Source organism: Mauremys mutica, chromosome 1, assembly GCF_020497125.1.
Source record: "Mauremys mutica isolate MM-2020 ecotype Southern chromosome 1, ASM2049712v1, whole genome shotgun sequence".
NCBI lineage: Eukaryota > Metazoa > Chordata > Testudines > Geoemydidae > Mauremys > Mauremys mutica.
Window position 1 is genome coordinate 363641207 of NC_059072.1, and position 27559 is coordinate 363668765.

The 27559-nt window shown below is 44.9% G+C and overlaps 2 protein-coding genes across 2 annotated transcripts; both read left to right on the plus strand.

Moving 5' to 3' along the window:
• The first annotated feature begins 5733 nt into the window (after positions 1-5733).
• Positions 5734-6672, plus strand: LOC123361951 (putative olfactory receptor 52P1). Its single transcript, XM_045002178.1, has one exon. The coding sequence runs from the start codon at positions 5734-5736 to the stop codon at positions 6670-6672; it is 939 nt and encodes a 312-aa protein (XP_044858113.1).
• Positions 6673-25844: 19172 nt separating this feature from the next.
• Positions 25845-26783, plus strand: LOC123362221 (olfactory receptor 52N4-like). Its single transcript, XM_045002620.1, has one exon. The coding sequence runs from the start codon at positions 25845-25847 to the stop codon at positions 26781-26783; it is 939 nt and encodes a 312-aa protein (XP_044858555.1).
• Positions 26784-27559: the final 776 nt, after the last annotated feature.

The following is a 27559-nucleotide window of genomic DNA, read 5'->3' on the forward strand; positions in this document are numbered from 1 at the left end:
CCACACACTGGCCTGAGAAATGCTTTTCAGGCTGATCTCTCCCTTTTCCCTGGTGCAGGCAGACAGTGAGTTTAAGCTAGTCTGAGGAGATATTTCTGTGAGCTGTGGCTCTGGGGTGTGGAACATGGTTTTGGTCCTGGGTGAGGGGTATCGCTGTGTGGCAGGGCTGTAAGTTGTGGGGGTGGGGATAGGGGTGAAGAAGCAGGCAGCACTGAGGGTTATTGGGGTGGGGATAGGGGTGTACACGGACAGCTAGAAAGTACAGGAGGATTGGGGGGCAACCAGGGAGGTTTACGCAGAGAAGCAGTTAGCCCTGAGGGTGTTGGGCAGGCAGGGGATGTCTACGGACAGGCAGGTACTGCTTGGGGTTTTGGGTAAGGCAGGGCATACATATATAGGCTGGTAGGGCTGGGGATTGAGGGGGCAGGGAGGGGATGTACCAGTACAGGAGAGCAGTGCTGGGGGTTCTGGGTGTGCGGAGTGGCATGTAGTGCTGGAGGTTGTGTGAGTAGGCAGGGGGTAGACCATGGACAGGCCAGCAGTGCTGGGGAACGTGTAAGCAAGCAGGCGATGTACATGGACAGGTGGGCAGATCTGGGGGTTTTGGGGCTAGCAGGGGGGTGTCGATAGACAGGCAGGCAGTGTTGAGGTTTGTGGAGCAGCCAGAGGGCAGTACATGGAGAGGCGGGAATTGCTGGGGGTTGCGGAGGCAGGGAGCAGCATGTACACAGAAAGGGGGCAGTGATGCTGAAATTAATTTTTTTGCTGTGATTGTTGGTCCAAGACCAGTGCTGGGTCATTTTCTGGCCCCGAGTGTATTGGTGAGGGGATCTCAGGGTCTCTTTGCCCTGCCAAGCCACAGAACTGCAGACTGGGTGTCACAACCTTTACTTAAGTTTGTTTCCAATTGTAGTTCTTGAATGTTAATTATGTAACTTCTGGCATTTCACTGGTGGAAAGAACCATTGATCTTTATTCCTCAGCTTCTTCAATCTTCCATCATATTCTGACCCCCTGTCTGTATTCTCCTTCCCAATCCCAGGCTGCCCTGATTACAACAGTACGCTCTTTGCCAATGTTATCTCCATGCTCGCCAGTCATTCCTGGCTCCCACAACCTCCGAGCTACCCCACACTCCTCACAGCTCTTCCTCTGCAGGGAGTGAGGTGCCTTCCATCACACTTGCTTCCTTGGTAGGGGTGGGGGTGGGGGTGGGAGATCAGCGAGTGTGTCTCACCTGTGAGAAATCTCACGTACAACACCTGTGCTGCTTCTCTTGGAGCACCCATAGGTTATTGTCGAAGAGAAACACTGTCTCCAGCTCCCCAGCATAGAAGCCCAAGGTGCTGCTAAGGTGCTGCTAGCTTGTACTTATGTGGTACCTGACAATGGACTGGCTCAGTCAGTGGTGGGACTTTCCACTGTCCCCTAGGCCAGACAAAGACACCGCCCCAGGGGTGCATTCTTATACACAGATACAAACAAGTTACACATCACTCCTGACGTATTGAGGTGCAACCCCTCTACGTAGCAAGCTACAACCCCACTACTTAGCAAGGTGCCACCTCTCACCTTGTACATGTTGGTTTGAACAAAACAACTCTATCCATCATATTCCCCTTTTGGCCTTGTCATTGGGATGGGTCGGCTTGTTCCTTGTTATCTGTGTGGAGTGTACAAGTATGTGAACATTCTGATATCTGGTGTCCAGCACCTTTCAGGTACGTCTCTATTTGCAGCATCATCCCTTTCCTTGCCAGCTTCTGTGAGCAGGGCCTGCCTCTGGCTCACAGCCTCACTTTGCTTTATCTGAGCAAAGTCTTGACTATTACTTTAGTTCAGGCCTTAGGCCTCATACTGGGTCTCTGATCAGGGTTTATGTTTCAGGGCCTCTTCTTACTACACCAGGATGCTCCAGGACCATTTGCTAGCCATCTCCGTTAGCCAGTTTGGGCGAGGGTTGTACATTCATTCCTCAGTGAGGAGACTTTACAGGCTCTAGTCATTATTTGTCTCACCTAAAACATTCATCCATGCAGTGTCACGGGCTCCCTCAGCCTCAAAAAAACCCACACCCAGTGTAAGATTTCCAAGACACCACAATCACATGATAATTTCTCCTCATAGGGCTAAATTCAACACAGTCATGAACAGAAAAAAAGGCACGAGCTTGCAGGCAAAATGCCTCCAGCTAACTCTGGACATGTTCATAGATTCCAAGCCTAGAAGTGACCATTGTGACCATCTGGTCTGATTTCCTGTAGGGTACAGGCCAGAGAAATTCCTGAAAATTATTCCTAGAGCAGCTCTTTTACAGGAACAACCATCCTTCCTTTAAAAATTCTCCGTGATGGAGAATCCACCATGACCCTTGGTAAATTGTTCCAGTGGTTAATTACATTAACCATTTAAAAATGCATGTTTTATTTCCAGTCAGATTTTATTTAACTTCAACTGCCAGGCACTGGGTTGTGTTACATCTCTGTATGGTAGGCAAAAAAAGCCTATTATTAAATATTGGTTCCCCATGTAGATACTTGCAGACTGTTATCAAGTCACCCTTTAACCATCTTTGTTAAACTAAATAGATAAAGCTCCTTGAGTCTATCACTATAAGGCAGATTTTCTAATCTTTTAATAATTCTTGTGACTGTGCTCTGAATGCTGTTCAATGTAACAACATCCATCCTTAATAGTGGACACCAGAACTGGATATGGGATTTTGGTAGCAGTTGCACTAGTGTCAAATACAGTGGTAAAATAATATCTCTACCTCTCCTTGAGATACCCCTGATTATCATTCAAGAATCTCATTGGCTCTTTTGGCCGCAGGGTCACACTGGGAGCTCATGTTTAGCTAATTATCCCTTCATACCCCCTGTCATAAACAGACAGTTAAGGGTTAATTCCTCTTTTACCTGTAAAGGGTTAAGAAGTTCACAATACCTAGCTGACACCTGACCAGAAGGACAAATAAAAGAACAAGATACTTTCAAAGTTGGGAGAGGGGAAAACAGTCTTTTGTCTGTCTGTAAGGGCTTTTGCTGGACAGGGAGAAGGAACCATCCTAACAGGGTACTGAGTAATTAGAGAGGGAATGTATTAAATTACTTTTATTTCTATTTGTAAGTTATTTTGCAAAATAGAGGGAGAATCAAATTGGGTTTCTGCGTAACTTTAAAATTTTGCCCAGAAGGAAATCCTCTGTGTTTTGAATCTGTTGTCTGTGAGATTATCTTGCTTTCTTATCTCACAGAGGTATTCTTTTCACCTTTTTTTCTTTAATTAAAATTCTTCTTTTAAGAACTTGATTGATTTTTCATTGTTTTAAGATCCAAGGGGTTTGGATCTGTTTTCACCAGGAATTAGTGAGAGAATTATCTCAAGTCTACCCAGGAAAAGGGGTGTAAGGACTGGGAGCAGGGAGGAATTAGCCTCAATCCTGCCAGGAAAAGGGGGTTAGGGACTGGGGAAATATTTGGGGGAAGGCAAAATTCCAAGTGGTTCTCCCCTAAGATTTAAATCGCTTAGGGGTGGCAGCTACTGTAACCTCAGCTAATAAATAAGCTTAGAGGAGTCTTTCATGCAGGTCCCCACAACTGTACCCTAAAGTTCAAAGTGGAGAATTAACCTGGACACCCCACAAACCTTGTTCAGTCATTGCGCTTCCCATAACAGTCCCCAATCATGTAAGAATCCTCTTGATTTTGTTCTATGAGACACAGAGAACACATTTTCGATGTAGTCTCTACCAGTCAGTATGTTGTAGACTTTTCTCATATCCACTCTTATTCATCTCCTTTGTAAGGTAACAATTCCAGTCTTTTCAATCTCTCTCTTAAAAGAGTTTCCCAGGGTCCTTCATCATTCTCATTGCCCTTGTCTGAACCCCTCTAACTCTGCAAAAGCAGTAAAGAATCCTGTGGCACCTTATAGACTAACAGACGTTTTGCAGCATGAGCTTTTGTGGGTGAATACCCACTTTGTCGGATCCAAGTAGTGGAAATTTCCAGGGGCAAGTGTATATATGCAAGCAAGAAGCAGGCTAGAGATAACGAGGTTAGTTCAATCAGGGAGGATGAGGCCCTCTTCTAGCAGTTGAGGTGTGAAAACCAAGGGAGGAGAAACTGCTTTTGTAGTTGGCAAGCCATTCACAGTCTTTTTTTAATCCTGAGCTGATGATGTCAAATTTGCAGATGAACTGAAGCTCAGCAGTTTCTCTTTGAAGTCTGGTCCTGAAGTTTTTTTGCTGCAGGATGGCTACCTTAAGATCTGCTATTGTGTGGCCAGGGAAGGTTGAATTGTTCTCCTACAGGTATTTGTATATTGCCATTCCTAATATCTGATTTGTGTCCATTTATCCTTTTCCGTAGGGACTATCCAGTTTGGCCGATGTACATAGCAGATGGGCATTGCTGGCATATGATGGCGTATATTACATCGGTGGACATGCAAGAGAATGAACTGGTGATGGTGTGGCTAATCTGGTCAGGTCCTGTGATGGTGTCGCTGGTGTAGATATGTGGGCAGATTTGGCATTGAGGTTTGTTGCATGGATTGGTTCCTGAGTTAGAGTTACTATGGTGCGATGTGAAGTTACTGGTGAGAATATGCTAAAGGTTGGCAGGTTGTCTGTGGGTGAGGACTGGCCTGCCACCCAAGGCCTGTGAAAGTGTGGGATCATTGTCCAGGATGGGTTGTAGATCCCTGATGATGCACTGGAGGGGTTTTAGCTGGAGACTGTATGTGATGGCCAGTAGAGTCCTGTTGGGTTTGTCTTGCAGTAGGAGACTTCTGGGTACATGTCTGGCTCTGTTGATCAGTTTCCTTATTTCCGCATGCGGGTAGTGTAGTTTTGAGAATGCTTGTTGGAGATTTTCTAGGTGTTGGTCTCTGTCTGAGGGGTTGGAGCAGATGTGGTTGTACCTCAATGCTTGTCTGTAGACAATGGATCTTGTGGTGTGTCCGGGATGGAAGCTGGAGGCATGAAAGTAGACATAGCGGTCGGTAGGTTTTCGGTATAGGGTGGTGTTAATGTGACCATCACTTATTTGCACCGTGGTGTCCAGGAAGTGGACCTCCCGTGTAGATTGGTCCAGGCTGAGGTTGATGGTGGGGTGGAAGCAGTTGAAATTGTGGTGGAATTTTTCCAGAGTCTCCTTCCCATGGGTCCAGATGATGAAGATGTGCCCAGTACTACACAGAAGAGAACAGAGGAGGTGGAAATATTAACTGGCTGATCGCATGGCATTGTATTTTCTATATGATTCCCCATTCTATGCCTCCTGGATGGCAATGTTTTGCTTAGTTTCTGTCCATGCTTTCACTCTTAGCAGGGTTTCACAGAGCTGTGTACAATGATGCCCAGCTCCCTGTCCTGAGCTCATACAGCTAAATTAGAACCTTGTAAGGTGTTTGAGGAGAACAAGCTTTTTCCTCCAATGGATATACACATTGCAGTTTTTGACATCGGAGTTCATCTGCCATCATGCTGCCCAGTCACTTGCTGGTTAGCTCCCGCTGAGGACGTCTCTGGACTTTCATATGACCTAAATAAATTGGTTCCATCTGCAAATGTTGCCACCTCACTGCTCAACCCCTTTCTAGATTGGTAACAACTATAAAATACTTACTGTCCTATTTGTTATAAAGTGTATGACCCCCTCGTTGTGTTTATCTCCCTTCACAGGCACCTTGAGCTTTTCTGAGCCTGATTGATGCATCAACCACCTCATGGCAGCTTTCAACCTCACCTCTTCTGACCCTTCAACATTCATCCTAATGGGCATCCCTGACCTGGAAGCTGCCCACATCTGGATTTCCATCCCTTTCTCTATGTTCTACATTATCGGCCTGTTGGGAAATTTCACAGTTCTGTTTGTTATAGGCAAAGAGCCGACCCTGCACAAGCCGATGTACCTGCTGCTCTGCATGCTGGCGCTCACAGAAATCAGCATATCTACCTCCGTCGTGCCAAAGGCACTGTGTATATTTTGCTTCAATTTGAAGGGCATTACTGTGGGTGGCTGCCTCACCCAAATGTTCTTCCTTCATGCAGGCTCTATGATGCACTCAGCCGTCCTCGTGACAATGGCCTTCGATCGCTATGTTGCCATTTGTAACCCTCTGAGATACACCACCATCCTCACCAATGCACGAATAGCTAAGCTAGGGCTAGTGGGTTTGATAAGAGCTGTTCTTTTCATTCTGCCCATGCCCCTGCTTCTGATCAAGCAGCCATTCTGTGCCAACCATATTATACCCCATACGTACTGCGACCACATGGCTATAGCAAAGATGTCATGTGGGGACATCACCGTCAATAGGATGTATGGCTTGGTGGTAGCCTTTGTATTCATCGGGTCAGACCTAGCGCTCATTGTCCTGTCCTATGGTTTGATCATCAGGGCTGTCCTCAGGATCTCCTCTAAGAAAGCCCACCAGAAAGCCCTCAACACCTGCACTGCCCACATCTGTGTGATGCTGATGTCTTATCCTTTCTTCTTCTTTTCCACTCTGACACATCGGTTCGGTCAGGGCATCGCTCCCTACATTCACATCATATTGGCCAACCTCTATTGCCTAATCCCCCCCATGCTGAACCCAATCATTTATGGGGCTAAAACCAAAGACCTTCGTGACAAAGTGGGCAAATACCCCTGCAGATTGTGATCACCTGAGTCCACTGACTTTAAACACATGTGACAAGAGTGGGAAAGGCTATCTCCCTGTTAACCAAGGTTGCTCTGTCCCAGTTTGGCTGAGCTCAGCATTGTGGAAGTTCAGAGTTTTTAAAAGTTCCTCACATCTAAGATCTTATTACTCTATCACCAAGGACTGCTCTCTCCGTTGCCTAGTTCCCTCTCTTTGTCCATCACCTGACCTCTTTCAGTGTCACCCATCATCCCCCACCTCCACCCACCTTGTCATTTCGCCTTTCTGTGACTTCCAGACCACGAGAAGATAGTACCGCTTTGTGAAGCAATGTGGCTTTTCATTAAACCCTGTGTGAACATGGTTATAGATCAGTTTGATGAACTCAAGCTATGCTTTCTGATAGCCAAAGACAAAGAAAGCAACTACAGTGTTGAATTTCTTTTTCATATGTACAGTGATCCAGCGAGCACAATTCACCTGATTTTTCTAAAACAAATGTTTCCATTGGAAAGTGCTAATACAAGAAAGCTGCTGCAGGAATTGAGGACATTGTACTAGACTTTTGGTGAAAGATATGAAGCTGTGTGTTTTTGAGAACTGGACTCTGTTTTCCTGGATAGGGGGGCGTGTACCCCAGAATGTGATCAAGTCAATTTCAACCATATGTTGTGCACTCAGCCACTATGAATTAATAAAATAGAACACAACATAGTTTAGGGTTAATTGGAAAGCAGGGTTTCAGATGCAAAGTCAAAATCTAGGTGGCAGGTTCTACTAATCAGAATGGGAGGAGGGGAAAGAAAAGTAAATAAGTGAAAATGAAAAATGGTAAATAGATGGAAACCTTGAGTGTAGTTGCCTCTGATATTAGGAGTTTATTGAAAGTTAGGAAAAGTGATGATCCAGTAGTGGACTTTATGGCCAGTGTATTTTGAAGAAGTTATAAACGATTAGCTAATACAGCGTACTTTGGGGAAGTCCTCTGAAACCATCTTGAGAGATGTTTTTCCTGACATCCTTTCTCCCTGATTGGTGAGCAACTGGCCACTGTGAACCTGCTGTTAATTACTCAATACCGTTCCAGATGTTAGGTTACTATCTGGGATGTTCTAAGCCTATTGTTTATGTCTGTGTGTCCTTAAATCTAATAAACTGAACTGCTGGCCAAGAGCATGCTTACTTGCATTTAATCCATCATAAGACAGAATTGCTGTGTTCCCATTGATTTATTCCTGACACCACCCAGAGTGAAATACTTAAGTTGCTCCAGCTGCGGGTTCTTAAAACCCCAGGTATCAAACTGCTGTGTTAAACTACGACATCGCCTTGGAGTCAAATAACTTACTGCTTTGCACAGTTGATTTTGGAGTTGCTTTCAGCTGGAAATTTCAAAATACACACTAACCATTCCCATTGTCGAAGACATCAAAAGTAGGTGTCGAGATATTGTCTTGGAGTTTTGTCTTGTGTCTTGACAGAACGCTGCCTTACCCCAGACAGAGACTTTGGGACGTCCTCAGGGAGGTGGTAGGAAGTGGCCACCTTACATAGGCGGCGGGCATAATAAGCCATGGGAGGCTAAACCTCCCCTGTGGTGCAGCCACTGCCCCACCACCTTTGAGAGCGTGGATGCCTGGGATGTGGTGACCCCACTGTGCTCTGACCCCGATACCCCTCTCGCTTTTTTCCTGTGGCACCACCCATGCTCCACCTCTTCCTTTCCCTGCTCTGCCCCTCTGCTGAGGCCCCCACAGCCAACCACTCATCAAATCTCCCCTACTTCCATGCCCCTGGTGGACCCCGCGTATGCCGCAGTATTCACTGAGTCCTTACTCCCTCCTCTCCTGCACCCAACTCCTTCATGTCCCCTCCACTCGCAGCCTGCTGAGTCCTTCCTCTACTCCATCCAGACACCCCTCCCCTGACACCCTTACCACCTGCCACTCACCACTGAAAAACAGAATCACATTTCAAAGTGTCCTCCTGGCCCTCTGTGTTCCAGCCCCCTGAGCTGAGTCACTCCAGAGCAGCAGGAGGAATCTCACAGCTGAGTCAGGTATTGGAGCCAGACATCAACCAAAGAGCCAATGCCATAGGTGATTAATTGGTGCAAAGTCCAAAGAAAGAGAGAAAGCAAACTAGGGAAACTAGAATAAGCAAAGTTGTGTCTTGGTCTTTCTCACTGACATCGGAATATAACAAGACATTTTCTTTTTTAGAGTACAGTGAAAAGGCAGATGCAGTTTTCTGGTTTCCTTTCAGACAGTTTTCCAGTGGTTTGAGAGATCCTGCATTCATCAAAGAGGAGTAAGAAACTGGGAAAATGTAGGAAAAAAGCTTCAGAAATATCCAAGCTCCCATACACAAGCAGTGTTGTGAAAGGTGGCAGTTATTCAAACAGTGAAAAGAAGCGGTCTCCTTAATGGCACAGTTGTCACATTCTCACAAGATGGCATAACAGGAAAACAAACTATGCTGCAAGAATCCCCAAGGTACTGCTTTACCTGGCTAACCAAGGGATTGCACTGCAGGGACAGGAAGAGAGAGAAGAATCAGCAAATCCTGGAAACTTTCAGTAATTATTCAATTTGTTTTCACAGTATGACGAACCATTCACAAAACAACAACAAGAAACAAATAAAAAAATGGACGGGTACATTCAATCTCACAAGCCACTCAACTCCGAACAAGCTTTAACAATTTGCTCCTGATATTATGAAAAGCATAATCATTCAGAAAGTTCAAGATAATGGGCTTTGCACTGTTCTTGTTGGCAAAGCACACAGTTTTAAACAAGGAGAAATGACAGTCTGTGTGAGAGACACAGAAAATCTGGAAATAAAGGAACGACTTCTAGGATTTATTGATTGCTTTGAGAATGGGGATACTGGTGCCCTCTGTCACAGCATTCAACATTTTTTACAAGCATCGTGGACTGCAAACTTGCTGGTTGTGGCATAGTGTTATGATGGGGCCACTGTAATGGCAGGTCATGTAACTGGAGTACCTCCAAAACTGCTGCAAGATAATCTCCCCCCCGCCCCGCTATATATATATACACTGCATGGCTCATGAATTGTATTTGGTTTTATTTGAGGCATACAAAGTAAGCAGGGCAGCAACACAATTTTTTTGTTATAGTCTAGAAGGCTTGTTTACCTTCTTTTCACAGCCGGGCACACATCATGCTTTCTTGGAGGCCCAGAATACGATTGGAGTGAAACTGAAATCGTCCAGTTTAAGTGACACAAGATGGTCATCCAGATGGAAAGATGCATCTCTTGCAAAGAACTCCATGAGAGCTTCTCAGCAGCTTGTTGGGCCTGTCAGAGCCTCCCTACCAAAGATTTATTGGAGCATTTGGTTTGTTGAAGAATGGGCAGAATATCCATTTTTGTCTGTGCTTGGTCTTCTTTTACCATGTTCTTAGTATGATTCACGTAGCATGCGAAGCTCTGCAGGAACAGGGAATGGTACGTTCTCAGGTCTGCAGTGTACAGCAGGGAACTGTCCAAGCATTAGACCATATGCCACCCAGCGCTAAGCAGGATGCTAAGCAGGAAGCCCAAAAGTTCCGTGAGCTGCACGATGTCCCTGATACCCCCGGTGTAGATGAAGAGTACGCTCACAAACGACCTATGGGGAAAAAAACCTTCCTTGGCTGTACAGTACTTACAAGAGAGAATGAGAATAGGAACCAGCTAAAAATGCTAAAGGAAAATGAGGCAGACAGCTGTATTTTCCTGTGCTGGACACACTGTTAGGTGATTGTAATCACAGGTTTTCATCCCAGTCAATGGACATTGCTAAAAGTGCAGGTGCAGGACTAAAGTGTGATCCAGAGGGCACTGATGGACTGCTCAGTAAATATTCAAATGCCCTTTCAATCAATTCAAAACTTCCTTGGACTTGGTGGGCAGCAGGCGGTGGCCCTTGGGGTACAGGAGGTGGAGGAGAGGAGGTAGGGACTCAGCTAATGGCAGGTGGTGAGGATTCTGGGGGTGGAGAGTGGAGGAACTCACTGAGCTGTGGGGCCATGTGGAAGGGGAGATAGAGGAGGGGAGGGAGTCGATAGCGGTGGGCAAGGCGGCAATAGCAGAAAGGAGGTGGAACACGGGGCAGGGGCCATAGTCCGGGTGCCAGGGGAGCTTCCGGTGCTTGGGCCAGCTTCCCCAAATGCCAGAACCATGCACCACCCATGCCGCCTTTTCATTCCCAGCTGTCAGAGTATTGACAGCCCCCCAAAGGGCCCTGGGACAAAGCCTGGTGCACTGGAATGGCCTGGACTCCCCTACCAACAACCCCCTGCATGTCACAGACCTAAGCCCTGACTACTAGGCGGCACGCCCCTGCCAACCAACTCGGAGCAATAGCCGTCAAAAGGTGAAAGACTTGCCAACTCAGAAGTATTTTTCAAAGTGAACACATTTTACAGGTGTCTCAATATAATAAATGCACAGCATTCCAATCACTTTCAAAGCTTACAGGTAGGTGCCGATCAATTGAGCATCATTCAGCCAAATACGCTTAATTCTGCAAGTGACGAGGATTTGTAGGAAAGAGCTGAAAAACTAGCCAATCATTCCAGAACACGTCGTGTTCTTGTCCTGGATAGTTGCTTTCATTCAGATCTGCTTAGAGCAGCGGTTTGCAAGGTATGGGAAGTGTGGGAATGTGTAAAGGGAGGCTCAATCTGTGTGAGGTGACAGCGAGAGCCTGGGGTGACGGCAGGAGATGAAGCCTCATGGGGCTCTTCAGGGCTCTACAATAGTCCCGCGCAGGGTCTCTTGGCAATTATGACATGTCATATGTCAGTTGGGTGGTTCCCCCCAAGTACTTAAAAAGAAACTTAAAACGATTATCAGCAGTGCTTACAGTGAAAAACAGCTTACACAGGTCGTTTTATGACAACGGGAAAAAAGTGCACAATACAAGCCAAAGTGAGGGAAGCAGCAGAGGTTCCAGCAAAATGCAGAAAATATGATGCAGCTCATTTCAAACTGGGCTTTACGTGGAGCGGATCCAGTGATGCAGCAAGGCCTCCATGTGTCGTACGTTGCGAAGTACTGGAAAACAATATTATGTAGCCCTGCAAGCTGCGCCAGCATCTCAAAACAAGACACCCTACCTTAGTACCTAAACCCGTCAAGCTTTTTTCAGAGGAAGCTCAATGAGTTAACAGGAAAACAAAAGTTGTTGAAGTGTACAGCAGTGGTAACAGGAAGGCTACTGAGGCTTCTTACTGTGTGGCTTTGAGCATTCCCAAGGCTGGTAAGCAACAGAATCTAGGTGAGATACTACTACTTCCAGCTGCAAAGGATACCTACGAGTGATGATAGGAGAGAAAGCAGCATCACAGCTAGATGTGATCCCACTTTCTAACAACACAGTTATACATTGTATTGTGGAGATGGATACTGATGTTAAAGAGCAGTTCCTAGAAAGTGTTGGCAGAGCCCTTATTATTCAGTTCAGATACATGAGGCTTCCGATAACAGTAGAACCTCAGAGTTATGAACTGACTAGTCAACCACACATTTCATATGGAAGCAGAAGTACTCAACCAGGCAGCAGCAGACACACACACACACACACACAAAAGGAAATAGAGTACAGTCCTGGGTTAAACCTAAATTACTAAAAATAAAGGGAAAACAGCATTTTTCATCTCCATACTAAAGTTTCAGAGCTGCAATAAGTCAGTATTCAGTGATGAACTTTTTAAAGAACAACCATAAAGTTTTGTTCAGAGCTATGAACATTTCAGAATTGCAGTCACCTCCATTCCCAAGGTGTTCACAATGCTGAGGTTCTACTGTATCTCACATCTTGCACAGCTCCTGGTGTATAATCATTTTTCTACAGCAATAGCATTAAAAAAGGAATTTCTGTTTTGCCTTCCACTACCAACATGAACAACTGGTGAAGAGCCTTTTAAACAATCAAATAATTTTTGTCCAAGACAAAGGCCTTGATTGGGGACATTGTTTTGGAATTTGCAGTGATGGAGCATGGTCTATGCTGGGACAACAGAGCGGGCTTGTGACAAATGTACAAGAAGTGGCTTCCTCAGCAACCTGGAATCATCGTATGATCCACATTCAGGCACTGGCTGCTAAGAAGATGGCAGAGGAGTTTAGCAGTGTTCTTTCAGTTGCAATAATAATTATAAACTTTATAAAGTTGCTCCAGATTAATTCAAGGGTTTTTGCCATTTTATGTGAAGAGATGGGGGCAAACTTCACATAGTTGTTGTTACATGCAGAAGTTCATTAGCTATCTAGGGGCAAGATGCTGACAAGTCTCTGTGAACTGTGTGAGGAAGTCCATATTTTTCTTACCAAAAATATGAATATGGCTGCCAGATATGACAACAAGGATATCCAAAGTGTGTCACAGAAATGCTCTACAAGTGGAGAGCAACTGAACTCTCTGAATGTGTCACTTCAGGGAGGAGATGCAAATGTTTTCATTGCTAATAGTCAGACAGAAAACTTGAACCATGGTCTTCATGTGTGCAGCTGGGATCTCTTTGCATGTTTCCAACAGTGGAGGATGTTGTGCAACATCATGCTGATCTGTCAGTTGACACTGTTAGGCCTGAATAAAGATGTAGCACAAAACCAGTTATGCCAACCTGACTGAAGTCAGGCTAACAGAGGTTTCTGGGTAATCCCAGCATGGAAAAATACTGAGAAGCAGCATTGTCTCACAAAGCCCTGGGAAAAAGTGAGATAAGTGAGGGGCTAGTACCAGCTGTGTTATGTTAGACACAGTGTTTGAAGAACTGATAAGAAACACTATCCCACAGTTCTGACTCTAACTTTAACTCCCTAACATTCCTAACTTTTGGCGCTTGTTAAAATATTAACAATTCAATATTGTAGAGACTAGGCATGCGTATATATTAAAAGGTGTCTAATTTCTAGTTGTTAGACAAAGGGGGGTAGGTTGCTCAAGTGAATGATCTATGATGTAATAAAACTGTCTATATAAGCTAATACTAAGCTGTAAAGAGGCGGCTGGTTCTCTTCGGATACGAGCTGTTCTTTACTGACACGTGCACTTGTCAATAAAGAGCTTTTGATCGGACCTTGCTGGTGTTGCCTGTCTCTCTGCGGTCAGACAACGAACTTCGCTGTTGGGGTTAGAGTCCCTGACAACACTATCCAGGACACAATTGTTCGGCACTTAGGGAGTCTGCAAGAGCAGTTTGGAAAAAATACTTTCCTGAAATGGGCAAAGACAAATGTAATCAATGGATCAGGAACTCATTCACCTTTAGGCCAAACCCCCCACTTATGCTGTCTTCTAAAGAAGTGGAAAGCCTTATAGTTCTATCAAGCGACAAGAAACTGCAGCACACATTTTCACAAATGCCTGTCACAGACTTTTGGTCATCAGTCGGATCTGAGTTTTGTGACTTAGCACCCTGTGCTCTTAAAGCACTCATTCCTTCTTCACCTCAACATCTACCAGGCAAAGGTTTTTATTCTCGCTATTTCCTAATACCTAAGGAGAAGGGAGGTTGGAGACCCAACCTAGACCTCAGATCACTGAACACGTTTGTCAAAGCTCAACAATTCAAGATGGTCTCTCTAGCAATTATTATTCCAGCAATGGAAAAGGGAGGCTGGTATTCAGCCCTTGATCTTCAGGACGCCTATTTCCATATCTCAATCTGACTGTCCTACAGTTGGTTCCTCAGATTCACCTAAGGACATGACCACTCCCAGTACATAACACTCCCCTTTGAGCTACCATCAGCTCTAAGAGTATTCTCCCAGGTTCTCTCAGGAGTGGCAGCTCACTTGTACCCCTACTTAGACGATTGTCCCCTCACAGACTGCTCCTTCAAGAAGGCCTGTCAGGTTGCACCAACACTGCATTAGACTTCTTTATGGAACTGGGTCTGCAGATCAGCATCCAAAAATCAACCTTCACCCCTGTACAGAGCCTAGAGTACAAAGGGACCAACTTCGACTCATTACAGGCCAAAGCGCTCCTGCCTCAGCACAGGTTCCTCTCCTTGGCCATGCTCAGAGAGACAATGCAAAATAATCCTCAAATATCAGCCAGATACTGCCTCCAACTCCTGGGGCATATGGTGGCTGGCACAGTGGTGATACCTCATGCCAGGCTTCAGATGCCACCTCAATTTGTGGTTCAGCTCAATCTACTGACCAAACAGAGACAGACTAGATAAATTTCTGGCACTGCCCACCAAGGTCAAGAACTGCCTGGGCTGCTGGAAAAACCCAGCATAGCAGATTTAGATTAAATCTCATGAAAAACTTCCTAACTGTATGAACAGTAGGACAGTGGAACAGACTGCCTACGGAGGTTGTGGAAGCTTCGTCACTGGAGGTTTTCGAAATGCAGATGGATAGCCATCTGTCTTGGACACAACAAATCCTTCAACTTGGCAGGAGGTTACACTAGATGACTATTACAGTCTGTTATAACCCTGTGACAGAACAATGAGTACCCCAGCTCCCATAGATGGGACTGATATGAGTATGAGAACTCCGGCTGACATTTTCAGAGCTCCTGTCTCCAACAGCTGTTCCGTATCAAGGGGTGGCACAAGATGAGGAATGAGGATATATTGAGCTCTGAAACCACACCCATCAATGCTGTGTCAGTCTTGGCACCTTTCGTGCTGGGGACATATAACTAGAGTAATAGAATCATAGAATATCAGGGTTGGAAGGGACTAATCCCCAACTCAATCATTCCAGCCAGGGCTTTGTCAAGTCTGACCTTAAAAACGTCTAAGGAAGGACATTCCACCACCTCCCTAGGTAACCCATTGTAACCTGATTTGGGGGGAGGGATAGCTCAGTGGTTTGAGCATGGCCCTACTAAACCTAGGGTTGTGAGCTCAATCCTTGAGGGGGGCCATTTGGGGAAGTGGTGTAAAAATCTGGGGATTGGTCCTGCTTTGAGCAGTGGATAAGACTAGATGACCTCCTGAGGTCCCTTCTAACCCTAATATTCTATGATTCATTCCAGTGCCTCACCACCCTCCTACTGAAAAAGTTTTTTCCTAATAGCTAACTTAATCCTCCCCCATTGCAACTTGAGACCATTACTCCTTGTTTTGTCATCTGCTGCCACTGAGAACAGTCTAGATCCATCCTCTTTGGAACCCCCTTTCAGGTAGTAGCTAGCAAATTCCTCCTCATTCTTCTTTTCTGCAGACTAAATAATCCCAGTTCCCTCAGCCTCTCCTCATAAATCATGTGCTCCAAAGCCCCTAATCATTTTTGTTGCTCTCTGCTGGGCTCTTTTCAATTTTTCCACATCCTTTTTGTAGTGTGGGGCCCAAAACTGGACACACTACTCCAGATGTTAATAGTTCCCAGACAGTTTCAAGGAGAGAGACCCAGACATCTGTTAATGGAGATTCTCTATATCTTAGTAAAGAATAGAGGATGGAAGATGATAAAATACAAGTAGGATCTGATGAGAAATGAAGATGATTCCCATTCAACTACATCACATAATGGCAGACAGCTAAAGAGTGACCATTTTCAGGTGCTTATATACCAGTGCTACAGTCTAAACAGGATGGATGACTTTGAGTATCTTGTGTTAAATAAGGCTATAGATATAATAGGCATCACAGAAACTTTGTGGAATGAGGATAATCAATGGGAAACAGTAAATACCAGGGAACAAAATATATCAGAAGGGTGGAGCAGGTCATGCTGGTGGTGGAGTGGTACTATATATGAAAGCATAGAATCAAATGAAATAAAAATCTTAAATGAATTAAACCATGTATAGAATAAGTATGGATAATAATTCTATGCTTGAATGATAAAAGTGTTGCGGTAGGGATATCACCTGACCAGGATGGTGATAGTGACCATGAAATGCTCAAGGAGATTAGAGAGGCTATATACAGTAAAAACTCAGTAATAGTGGGGGATTTCAACTATCCCCATATTGGCTGGGCACATGTCTCATCAGGATGGGATGCAGAGATAAAATTTCTTGACACCTTAAATGACTGCTTCTTGGAGCAGCTGGTCCTGGAACCCAAAAGAAGAGAGGCAATTTCTGATTTATCCTAAGTGGAGCACAAGATCTGGTCCAAGTGGTGAATATAGCTGGACTATTTGGTAATAGTGACAAAAAAGAATAAAATCTAACATCCCTATTGGTGAGGGAGTAAACACCATAGAAGCCCATCATGGTAGCATTTAATTTGAGAAAGGGGAAATACATAAAAATGAGGAAGTTAGTTAAACAGAAATTAAAAGGTATAATGCAAAAATGAAATCCCTGCAAGGTGAATGGAAATTTTTTAAAGACACTGTAAGAGACCTCAATTTAAATGTATACCCCAAACTAAAAAAACCTTGTTAGAGGACCAAAAAAGTGCCACCACAGATGAAAAAAAAAGTAAAAGAATCAGAGAGAGGAAAAAAGGAATCCTTTACAGAGGTGGAAGTTAAATTCCATTGAGGAAAATAGAAAGGACCAAAAACTTTAGCAAAAATTAAGTGTTCAAATATAATTAGGAAGGAAAAAAGGAATTTGAAGAACAACTAGACGAAAACTCAAAAAGTAATAGTAAAAATTATATTTTAAGTATATCAGAAGAAGGAAGCCTGCTAATCAGTTGGTGAGACCACTGGATGATGGAGATGCTAAAGGAGCACTCAAGGACGATAAGGCCATCATGGACAAACTAAATAAATTCTTTGCATTGGCCTTCATGGCTCAGAATGTGAGGGAGATTCCAAAACCTGAGCCATTCTTTTTAGGTGCCAAATCTGAGAAACTGTCCCAGATCAAGGTGTCATTAGAAGAGGTTTAGAAACAAATTGACAAATTAAACAGTACTGAGTCACCAGGACCAGATGGGATTCACCTAAAAGTTCCAAAGGAACTCAAACGTGAAATTGCAGAACCGCTAACTGTAGTCTGTAATCTATCTATCATTGTACCAAATGACTGCAGGATAGCTAATAAGATGTCAATTTTTTAAAGGGCTCCAGAGATGACCCAAACAATTACAGTCCAGTAAGCCTGATTTCTGTACTGGGCAAATGGTTGAAATTATAGTAAAGAACAAAATTGTCAGACATATATAAATATAATTTGTTGGGGAATAGTCAACATGTTTTTTGTAAAAAGAAAATCATGCCTCCCAAATCTACTAGAATTCTTTGAGGGGGTCAAAAAGCATGCGGATAAGGGGGATCCGGTGGATATAGTGTATTTAGATTTTCAAAAAGCCTTTTAGAAGGTCCCTCATAAAAAGGCTTTTAAGCAAAGTAAGCAGTCTTGGGCTAAGAGGGAAGGTCCACTCATGGATAGGTAACTGGTTAAAAGGTAAGAAACAAAGGGTAGGAATAGATGGCCAGTTTTCAGAATGGAGAGAGGAAAATAGTGGTGTCTTCCAGGAGTCTGTACTGGGACCAGTTCTATTCAACATATTCAGAAATTATCTGGAAAAAAGGGGTATAGAGTGAGGTGACAAAATGCACAGGATACAAAACTACTGAAGATAGTTAAGTACCAGGAAGATTGCAAAGAGCTACAAAAGGATCTCTCAAAATTGGGTGACTGAGCATCAAAATGGCAGATGAAATTCAGTGTTGAGAAATGCAAAGTAATCCACATTGGAAAACATAATCAGATGTTTTCAGAGCACTATCTACAATGACCCCAAGGTCTCTTTCTTAAGTGGTAACAGCTAATTTAAACCCTGTTATTTTGTCTGTCTAGTTGAGATTATGTTTTTGAATGTGCTATCATTCCTGCTATATCAAGCTGGCTATCATTTGAATCTTTTAAAAGCTTAGGAGGGGATCCTCCTCATAACCTTGTGATACTCCATCCCCTGTTCTTCAAAGTTGTATGATTATGATATAAATATAACATATGTGATACATTTTGTACATGATATGTATTGTCAGGTGTCATAGGAAAAGTTATGATTTGCTGAAAAGGACTATCCTATTTGTATGCATGTATCATTTTTGTATCTGAAATGAATATTGACTATGAATCTGTAATTCAAATGTAGTTACACCTGGCTGACACCCACTAGGCAAAATGCTTCTACTTTAGACAGCTGGTTCTGAAGGGCCTATCTGGGGTACTGGGCTGTTAGGGGAACCAATAGGATTTAGGAGAAACTTATCCCCAACCTGGTGAGCCTTCCCGAGAAAGCTCCAGACAGCCTATAAATATTGGCTGCTATGACTTTGCAGTCCATGCAAGGGCATGTGACCAGACCACAGGACACCCAACTCCATTTTGGGTACCTATATTTTTCCACAAACTGGTCTGGGAACTGTTTTGGGAAGACAAGATTCCTGCCATATGTTAAATCTATATTATGTGGAGTGTGACAACATCTAGTGTCATAGGACTCCCCACACAAGAGAACTCCTGGAAACACCTGAGGAACTGGACTGGGGGAAGTGCTGGTCCCAGACTAAAAGGATTTCTAGTCTGTGTATGGAAACCTGGTGGACTGCTTGTATCATCAGGCAAGGTAAAAAATGGATGATTCATATCCAAATCTGTTTAATATCTTAGGCTTAGTGTATGGTTTTGTTTATTTGCTAGGTAATCTGCTTTGATACGTTTGCTATCACTTATAATCACTTAAAATCTTATCTTTTTGTAGTTACATTTATTTTTTGTTTTATCTAAACCTGCGTGCCTTTGAGGGAAGTGTCTGTGGAAGATCTTGGCTTGGTTAAGACAGGCTTCTTGCATATCCTTCCCACATCGCGGGGAGGGCGAACTCTATTAATGAGCTTATATTGTACAGATGCCTGTGCAGTGCAAGAGAGTATAATTCTGTGTTTATACTTCCATCAGGGGTGTGAGCCTGGGGAGCTGGCAAATTGACTGGTGTCCGCTTTTTGTGTTTGGGTGGTTTAGGGAAGCCCTCAGATAGCTCAGTTGGATGTGTGGCGCCATCTGCTGTTTTGTTGGGTGATAACAGGGTTGGGAGAGGATGAATCACCAGCAAAGCAGGGTGAACAAGGGCCACCCCAGATGAGTGGTGAGAGGGGTGCAGCAGTTCCCTTGGCTCCCAGACGGCACCCTGGGGGTGAAAATGTGTCACGCTCATACCATCTGGAGCCCAAATTAGTCCACCTGGCACCGGGCATGGAGGAGTGACTGTAGCTGGAAAAAAAGCCAGATGTTGCAGTTGTTTGTTTCTTTTACCACTGTGTTCTCACCCCAGCAGGGCACACCTATCTAAATTACCACCCTAGTGAAATAATCCCCGAGGCAACAGATCAGGGAAACTCTATGGCTGTTCCCTCATGAACTGTGGGATACCATGTGAGATGAACTTCAGGTCATTTTGGTCCTGGGAGTGGTGAAGAAATTGAAAAGTGAGTGGAGAAATCCCACAGTAACAGATCTGATGCAGGACAATACAATCTGGTTCTGCATCGATTTCTGAAAGATCAACACTGTATTGAAATTGGATGCTTACCTCATACAGAGAGTAGATGAACTATAATAACAATTGGGAGCTGCCAGATATATACCCACTTTAGACCTCACAAAGGGATACTGGCAAAACCTTTGATGCCAGAATCCTGGGAGAAAAAAGACTTTTCCATGCTTCTTGGCCTGCATTAATTCAGGATCACGTCATTTGGTCTCCACATGGTGGCAGTGACTTTTCAGAGCCTAATGGATTAGATATTACAACTGCATGGGTGGTATGCAGCACTAAGGTTCTACGATCTATTGAAAATGGTTTTTGGTCCTGTATCTTGTGGCAGCATCCCACATGTAGTGCAGATGGCAGTAGATTACACACAAAAAATAAAGCCATCACCAATTGCTAGGCTGCACAGACTCCAAGACTCAGTTTGCCTTGATAATCTGAACCCCTGGTATTAGCAAATAATTTCTTCAGTCCTGGGGAAGGCTCTCAGGAAGTTCACCACGGTCTGTTTCCTGCTCGTCCCACTGCTCATGGAGCGGAGGGAATTGTCTGGGAGTCCTGGCCAATCTGAGAGTCCTCAGGGACTATACAGGGGAATCATAAAGGTTGCTGTCCAGCACACCGAGTCTCAGACACATGAGATTCATACGCTGATTCACAGGGCTCTGCTTTCCTGTTGCTGTAAGGAGATTTCCTCTCTCTGCTGAATGGGATTTCGGTGAGTTGCCTGTGTTGGCATAAAAGTTAGTGATAGGGGCTCAGGAAGGGTTCCAGGGTTCAAGTCAAGAACGATCTGGACAGGAATTCACCAGCACGATGACTTGAACTGTTCAGTATTGTCAGAAACACCAAGGGATTTACCTAGTAAAACTGGAACTACACATTTATTGTAACTAGTTTAGAAAAATATTTGTTTTTAAGATCAGTTCCTTGTCTTTTACTGCATCCTTCTGTCTGACTCAGTAGCTTCCTTTTTTGGGCTGTGTGGTTTTTCCCCTGGTTCGTTCAATTCTTTCAGTTCAGCAACGTCACTGTGGTGTTATCTGGTACAGCCAGAGCCTCTGCCATGGGTATCGGTGTTACCAGAGGGTTCACAACAAGAATGGGTCACACACTGTCCAGGTTCTGCTCTCACATTCTGCCTTCACTGGGTCACTTCAGATTGACATTGGCCTCCCTCAGACCAAAATCAGGTCTCCTGTGTGTTTTGAAATCCCCATCTTTCATGCCCAGTCTCAGAATGTTACATAAACTGGGGGTTTCTATCAGATTCTCTCAGTGACCTAGCAGAAGTGTGCTCTCTGTGGCAGGAACTGGAGCAGCTCAGAGCTGAAATTTAAACAATAAGGGGGAATCTGGTCCCATTGAGATCGGAGGTAAAACTCCGAACACGGCCAGGAGTTCAACCTCAATCCACCTGTAGGGACTTAAATAAATGGCCTTATTTATACCAACCATGAACTTCCAGTGACTTCAACTGTAGTCGTCCTGTTGCCTCTAAGGAAGGGTGAACTCATTTGGACCAAAGAAGAACTGACAGGAGAGTTGCTGAAATCTCAGACTTACAGGATTAGAGGTTCAGAACAATTAGGATAACAATTTTTTTCAGGAAAGGCTACTTTTAGTTTCCGCATCCTCTCAATCTTCTTCTGGGTCTGTCCCTCGCTCCTTCCATGGGCATGGTGAGCTGCTGCTGGGGTTCCCTTCACCCACAGAAAGTCAGTTCAGGCTGATCTCCCCCTTTTCCCCAGTGCAGGCAGACACTGAGTTTAACCTCATCTGTGGATGTATTTCTGTGGGGTTTAGCACTTGGTTTTGGTCCTGGGTGAGGGGTGTCTGTGTGTGGTAGGGTGGTAAATTGTGGTAGTAGAGGGGTGTACATGGATAAGTGGCCAGTACTGGGGGTTGTGGGGCAGTGTGTGGAATGAACACAGGCTGGACGGCAACCCTGAGGGTTATATGAGTGGGGAGCCGTGTGTAAAGGGACAGGCAGGCAGTGCTGATGAATCATAGAATCATAGAATATCCGGGTTGGAAGGGACCTCAGGAGGTATCTAGTCCAACCCCCTGCTGAAAGCAGGACCAATCCCCAACTAAATCATCCTGGTGGTGATAGTAGTGGGGCAGGCAGGGGTGTACAGGGACAGCTGAGCAGCACTGGGTGTTGGGGGAGGGGACCGAGTGGCATATACATAGGAAGTTGGGCAGCGCTGTTGAAATTCAATTTTTGTTTGTGATTGTTGGTCCTAGGCCAGGGCTGAGATTTTTCCTGGCCCCGAGTATGTTTGGGGCGGGGCGGGAGGAGGGGTGTCACAGGGTCCATTTGCCCTGCCAAGACACAGAACTCACAACTTTTACTCAGTTCTGTTTCCAGTGGTTGTTGTTGAATGTTAATTATGTAACTTCAGTGGTTCTTTCCACCAGTAAAATGCCTCATCTTTCCTCCTCAGTTGGTTCAATCTCCCATCATACTCTGACCCCTGCCCGTACTCTTCTTCCCCATCCCAGGGTGCCCCGCTTCCAAAAACATGCTTGTCCCCAATAATTTATCCATGCTCCCCCGTCATCCCTGGCTCCCACAACCTCCGAGCCACCCCACCCTCACCACCGCTCTTCATCTGCATGGTGTGAGATGCCTCCCATCCCACCTGCTCCCTTGACTGCAGGATAATCAGTGACTGTCTCTCAACGGTGAGAAATCTCACAAATGGCAAATGCCAAGTCTGTGTGACTTCTCTTGATAGGCTAAGGGTGGGCAAACTTTTTGGCCCGAAGGCCACATCAGGGTTGTGAAACTGTATGGAGGGCTGGGTAGGGAAGGCTGTGCCTTCCCAAACAGCCTGGACCCTTGCCTCCATCCACCCCCTCCCACTTCCCACTCCCCTCCAAACCCTTTATGCATCCAACCTCCCTTCTCCTTGTCCCCTGACTGCCCCATCCTGGGACTCCCCGCCCCAACCACTCCTGGACCCCACCCCCTATCCAACACCCTTTGATCCCTGTCCCCTGACTGCCTCGACCACTATCCACACCCCACCTCCTGACATCCCCCGATGGTACTCCCACACCTATCCAACCCCCCCCCCATTCCCTGGCCCCTGACCACCCCTCCAAACGTCGACCCCATACAACCGCCCCCTGCTCCCTGGAGCTCCCTTCCCCTTATCCAACTCCCCCTGCTCCCTTACCATGCTGCTCAGAGCTGCAAGAGCTCGCAGCCCTGCCGCCCGGTCGGAGCCAGCCACACTATCCATGCGGCGGCGTAGCTGCGGGGGATCAGGGACAGCAGGGGAGGGTCTGGGGGCTAATCTCCCTGGCCGGGAGCTCAAGGGCCGGGTAGGATGGTCCCGCAGGCCAGATGTGGCCCGCAGGCCATAGTTTGCCCACCTCTGTGATAGACCCATACATACCGCGTGGTGCTTCAAGAATTGCTACACAGGAACAACTTACAAGCTGAGAAGCCTGAACATTATATAATATTAGCAGGCAACTCTAGGACAGGTGAGGGCCTAGGTAAATACAGCTGCCATGTGACTAAGAAACTGGCAGTCGCCTGAAACAGCGGGCCACTGGGACAAGTACGTTAAACCCAAGATGCTCTGGGACCATATGCTAGTCAGCTCAGTTAGTCAATGGTGAGGGTTCTACATTCATTCCTCAGTGTGGAGATTTTATGGGCTCAGGTCATTATTTTTCTCACCTAAAATGCATATCATCCACACAGAGCCTCATGGGATTCCTCAGCCTTGTGAAATACACACCTAGTGTAACGTTTCCAAGGTGCTGCATTCATATGAGAATTTCTCACCATGGGGCTAAATTCAATGTGGTCATGAATAGAAAAAAAATGTCTTCAGTAAGCTCATAAATGACCTTGCAGGCAAAATTCCTCTAGCTGACTCCTGGGGATATGTTCGGGGATTCCAAGGTCAGAAGCAACCACTGTGATCATCTAATCTGTATAACACAGGCCTGTATAACACAGGCCAGAAAATTTCCCCCAAATTATTCCTAGAGCAGATCATTTAGAGAAACATCCAACCTTGTTTTAAAAATTCTAACTGATGAAGGATCCACCAAGACCCTTGGTAAATTGCTACAATGCTTAAATATTCTCTCTGTTTAAAAAATTCATACTTTAATTCCAGTCAGAATTTCTTTAACTTCAACTACCAGCCATTGGATCATGTTACATCTCTGTATACTAGCCTAAAAAGCCTGTTATAAAATATTGGTTCCCCGTGTAGGTGCTTACAGACTGTTATCAAGTCACCCCTTAACCGTCTTTGTTAAACGACACAGATTGAGCTCTTTGAGTCTATCACTGCAGGTTTTCTAATCTTGTAATAATTCTTGTGATTCTTCTCTGAACCCTCTTTAGTGTATCAACATCCATCTTTATCCATGGGCACCAGAACTAGATACTGAATTCAAACAGCCATCATTCCGGTGCAAAATATAGAGGTAAAATAATTTCTTTACTTCCCCTTGAGATTCCCTTGTTATCATCCAAGAATCACATTGGTTCTTTTGGCCACATGGTCACACTGGGAGCTCATGTTTGGCTAATTATCCCTTCACACCCCCAAATCTCGTTCAGAGTCATTGCACTTGCTACGGCAGTCCCTCATCGTGTAAGCATTGCTACATTATTTGATCTTAGATGTAGATATCTACATGGCTATATCTGCTTTGACTCCGTTTACCAACCAATCCAGATTGCTCTGAATCAGTGACCTGTCCTCTTCATTATTTACGATCCACCAATTTTTGGGTCATCTGCAAACTGCATGAATATTCAGGCATGAGAAATGTCTCTGCTTACACTTGTCAGTTAACACCTGCAACTTATGCTTCAGACAAATCTGGGTGCCCGCAAGAAAGAGTCTGACCCTTGTGCCCTTCGTGACCATTCTGTTGAGCACAAAGTCAAAGCCCAGCATGATAATGTCCGTTTCCATGGGAGAAACTTGGCTCCTTTCCAACATAGCAATTGCATCATGGATCAGACCCATTGTCTAACTAGTCCAGTGTCCTCTCTGACAGTGACAGCCCCAGGGGCTACAGAAGAAGGTATAAGAAACCCAGGAGTAGGTGTATGTGAAGGATGATCTAACTGTCCTGAGTGCGTAAAAGCTTTGCAAAATATTTATTCAGCTGTAACAATCGTAACCGGATAGTCTCATTATCCATGTAAATGTCCAAATTCTTCCTGGTTCATACTTGGCTCATGGCCTCAACTACGCCTTGGGGCAATGAGTTCCTAAGTCTAATTTGGCACTGAGCAAAAAAAAAGAATAATTTTAAAATCTGTTTTGTTTATTTGCCACATTTCAGTTTAATTGAATGTCCTCATGTGTACCATGATTCCCAGGTCCCTGTCCTCAGTTCATACAGTAAAATTAGAAGCTTGCTGGATGTTTGAGGAGTTCAAGCTTTTCCCTCCAGTGGGCATATATGTGGCAGTTATTGACATGGAAGTTCATCTGCCATCAGGCTGCCCGTTCACCTGGCTAGGTTAGCTCACTCTGAGGACTTCTCTGGACTTTAGTATGACCTAAATAATCTGGTGCCATCTCTAAATGTTGCCACCTCACTGCTCAGCCTCAGTTCTAGATTAGTGATAACTGTAAAATATAAACCGTACTATTTGTTATAAAGTGTGTAACCCCCTTCACTGTGCTTCTCTCCCTTTACAGGCACCTTGAGCATTTCTGAACTCGATGGATGCATAAACCACACCATGGCAGCTTTCAATCTCACCCCCTTTGACCCCTCATCATTCATCCTAACAGGCATCCCTGGCCTGGAAACTGCTCACATCTGGATTTCCATCCCATTCTCTACATTTTACATTTTTGGACTTTTGGGAAATTTCATGGTTCTGTTTGTTGTAGGCAAGGAGCAGACCCTGCAGAAGCCGATGTACCTGTTGCTCTGCATGCTGGCGCTCACAGACATTGGCACGTCTACCTCTATCATGCCAAAGGCACTGTGTATATTTTGGTTCAATTTGAAAAGCATTACTTTGGGGGGCTGCCTCACCCAGATGTTCTTCCTTCATGTGGGTTCTATGATGCACTCAGCCGTCCTTATGACAATGGCCTTTGATCGCTATGTTGCCATATGTAACCCTCTGAGATACGCCACCATCCTCACCAATGCACGCATAGCTAAGCTAGGGCTAGTGAGTTTGATAAGACCTGTTCTCTTTGTTCTGCCCCTGCCCCTGCTCCTGAGCAGGCAGCCATTCTGTGCCAACAACGTTATCCCCCACACTTACTGTGACCACATGGCTGTGGCAAAGATGTCGTGTGGGGACATTACAGTCAGCAGGACGTACGGCTTAGTGGTAGCATTTGTAATAATTGGGTTAGACCTCACACTCATTGCCCTGTCCTATGGCCTGATCATCAGGGCCATCTTCAGAATCTCCTCCAAGAAAGCCCACCAGAAAGCCCTTAACACCTGCACAGCCCACATCTTTGTGATGCTGACGTCTTATCCTACCTTCCTCTTCTCCACTCTGACACACCGGTTTGGTCAGGGTATCGCTCCCCATGTTCACATCATCTTGGCCAACCTCTATTTCCTTCTCCTTCCCACACTCAACCCTATCATTTATGGGGTCAAAACCAAAGAGCTTCGTGACAAAGTGGGTAAATACACTTGTATAAGGTGATCACCTGGGGCCATTGATTTTAAACCTGTGTGACAAGAGGGGGAAAGGATATCTTGTCATTAATCAACGATGCTCTGTCCCAGTTTGGCTGAACTCAGCATTGTGGAATTTCAGAGTCTGAAAAGTTCCTCACACCCAATTTCTGATCACTCCATCACCAAGCTTTGCTCTCTCCGTTACTAACTTCCCTCCCTCTGACCATCACCTGACCTCTTTCAGCTTCACTCATCAGCTCCCATATCCACACACCCTGTCACTCAGCCTTTCTGTGGCCAAAAGAAGATAACTGAATCTACACTTTTTGATAGCAAGAGAAAAAAAAAGCAAATACAATACTGAACTTCTTTATCATATGTACAGTGATCCGGTGACCAAAATTGGCCCAATTTTTTTACATCCAATCCTTCAATAAGCCTGTAGGATAAACCAAATATTTATATTTTAGTTGGAAAGTGCTAAAATAGGAAAGCTGCCACAGGTATTGAGGATAATCTACTAGAGCTCGTTGGTCAGAGTTGTGAAACTGTGGGTTTTTGAGGAATGATCTGTGTTTCCCAGTATCTGAGGGGTGTGTACCCCAGAATGTGATGAAGCCAATTGCAACCACAAGATGTGCACTCAGCCACTATCAATTAATAAAATAGAATACCACATAGTTAAGGGCTTATTGGAAAGAAGGCTTTTAGATGCAAGGTCAAAATCTAGCTGTCAATTTGTGCTAATCAAAGTGGGAGGAGTGGCCTGAGATGTAAATACATGAGAATGAAATAAGATAA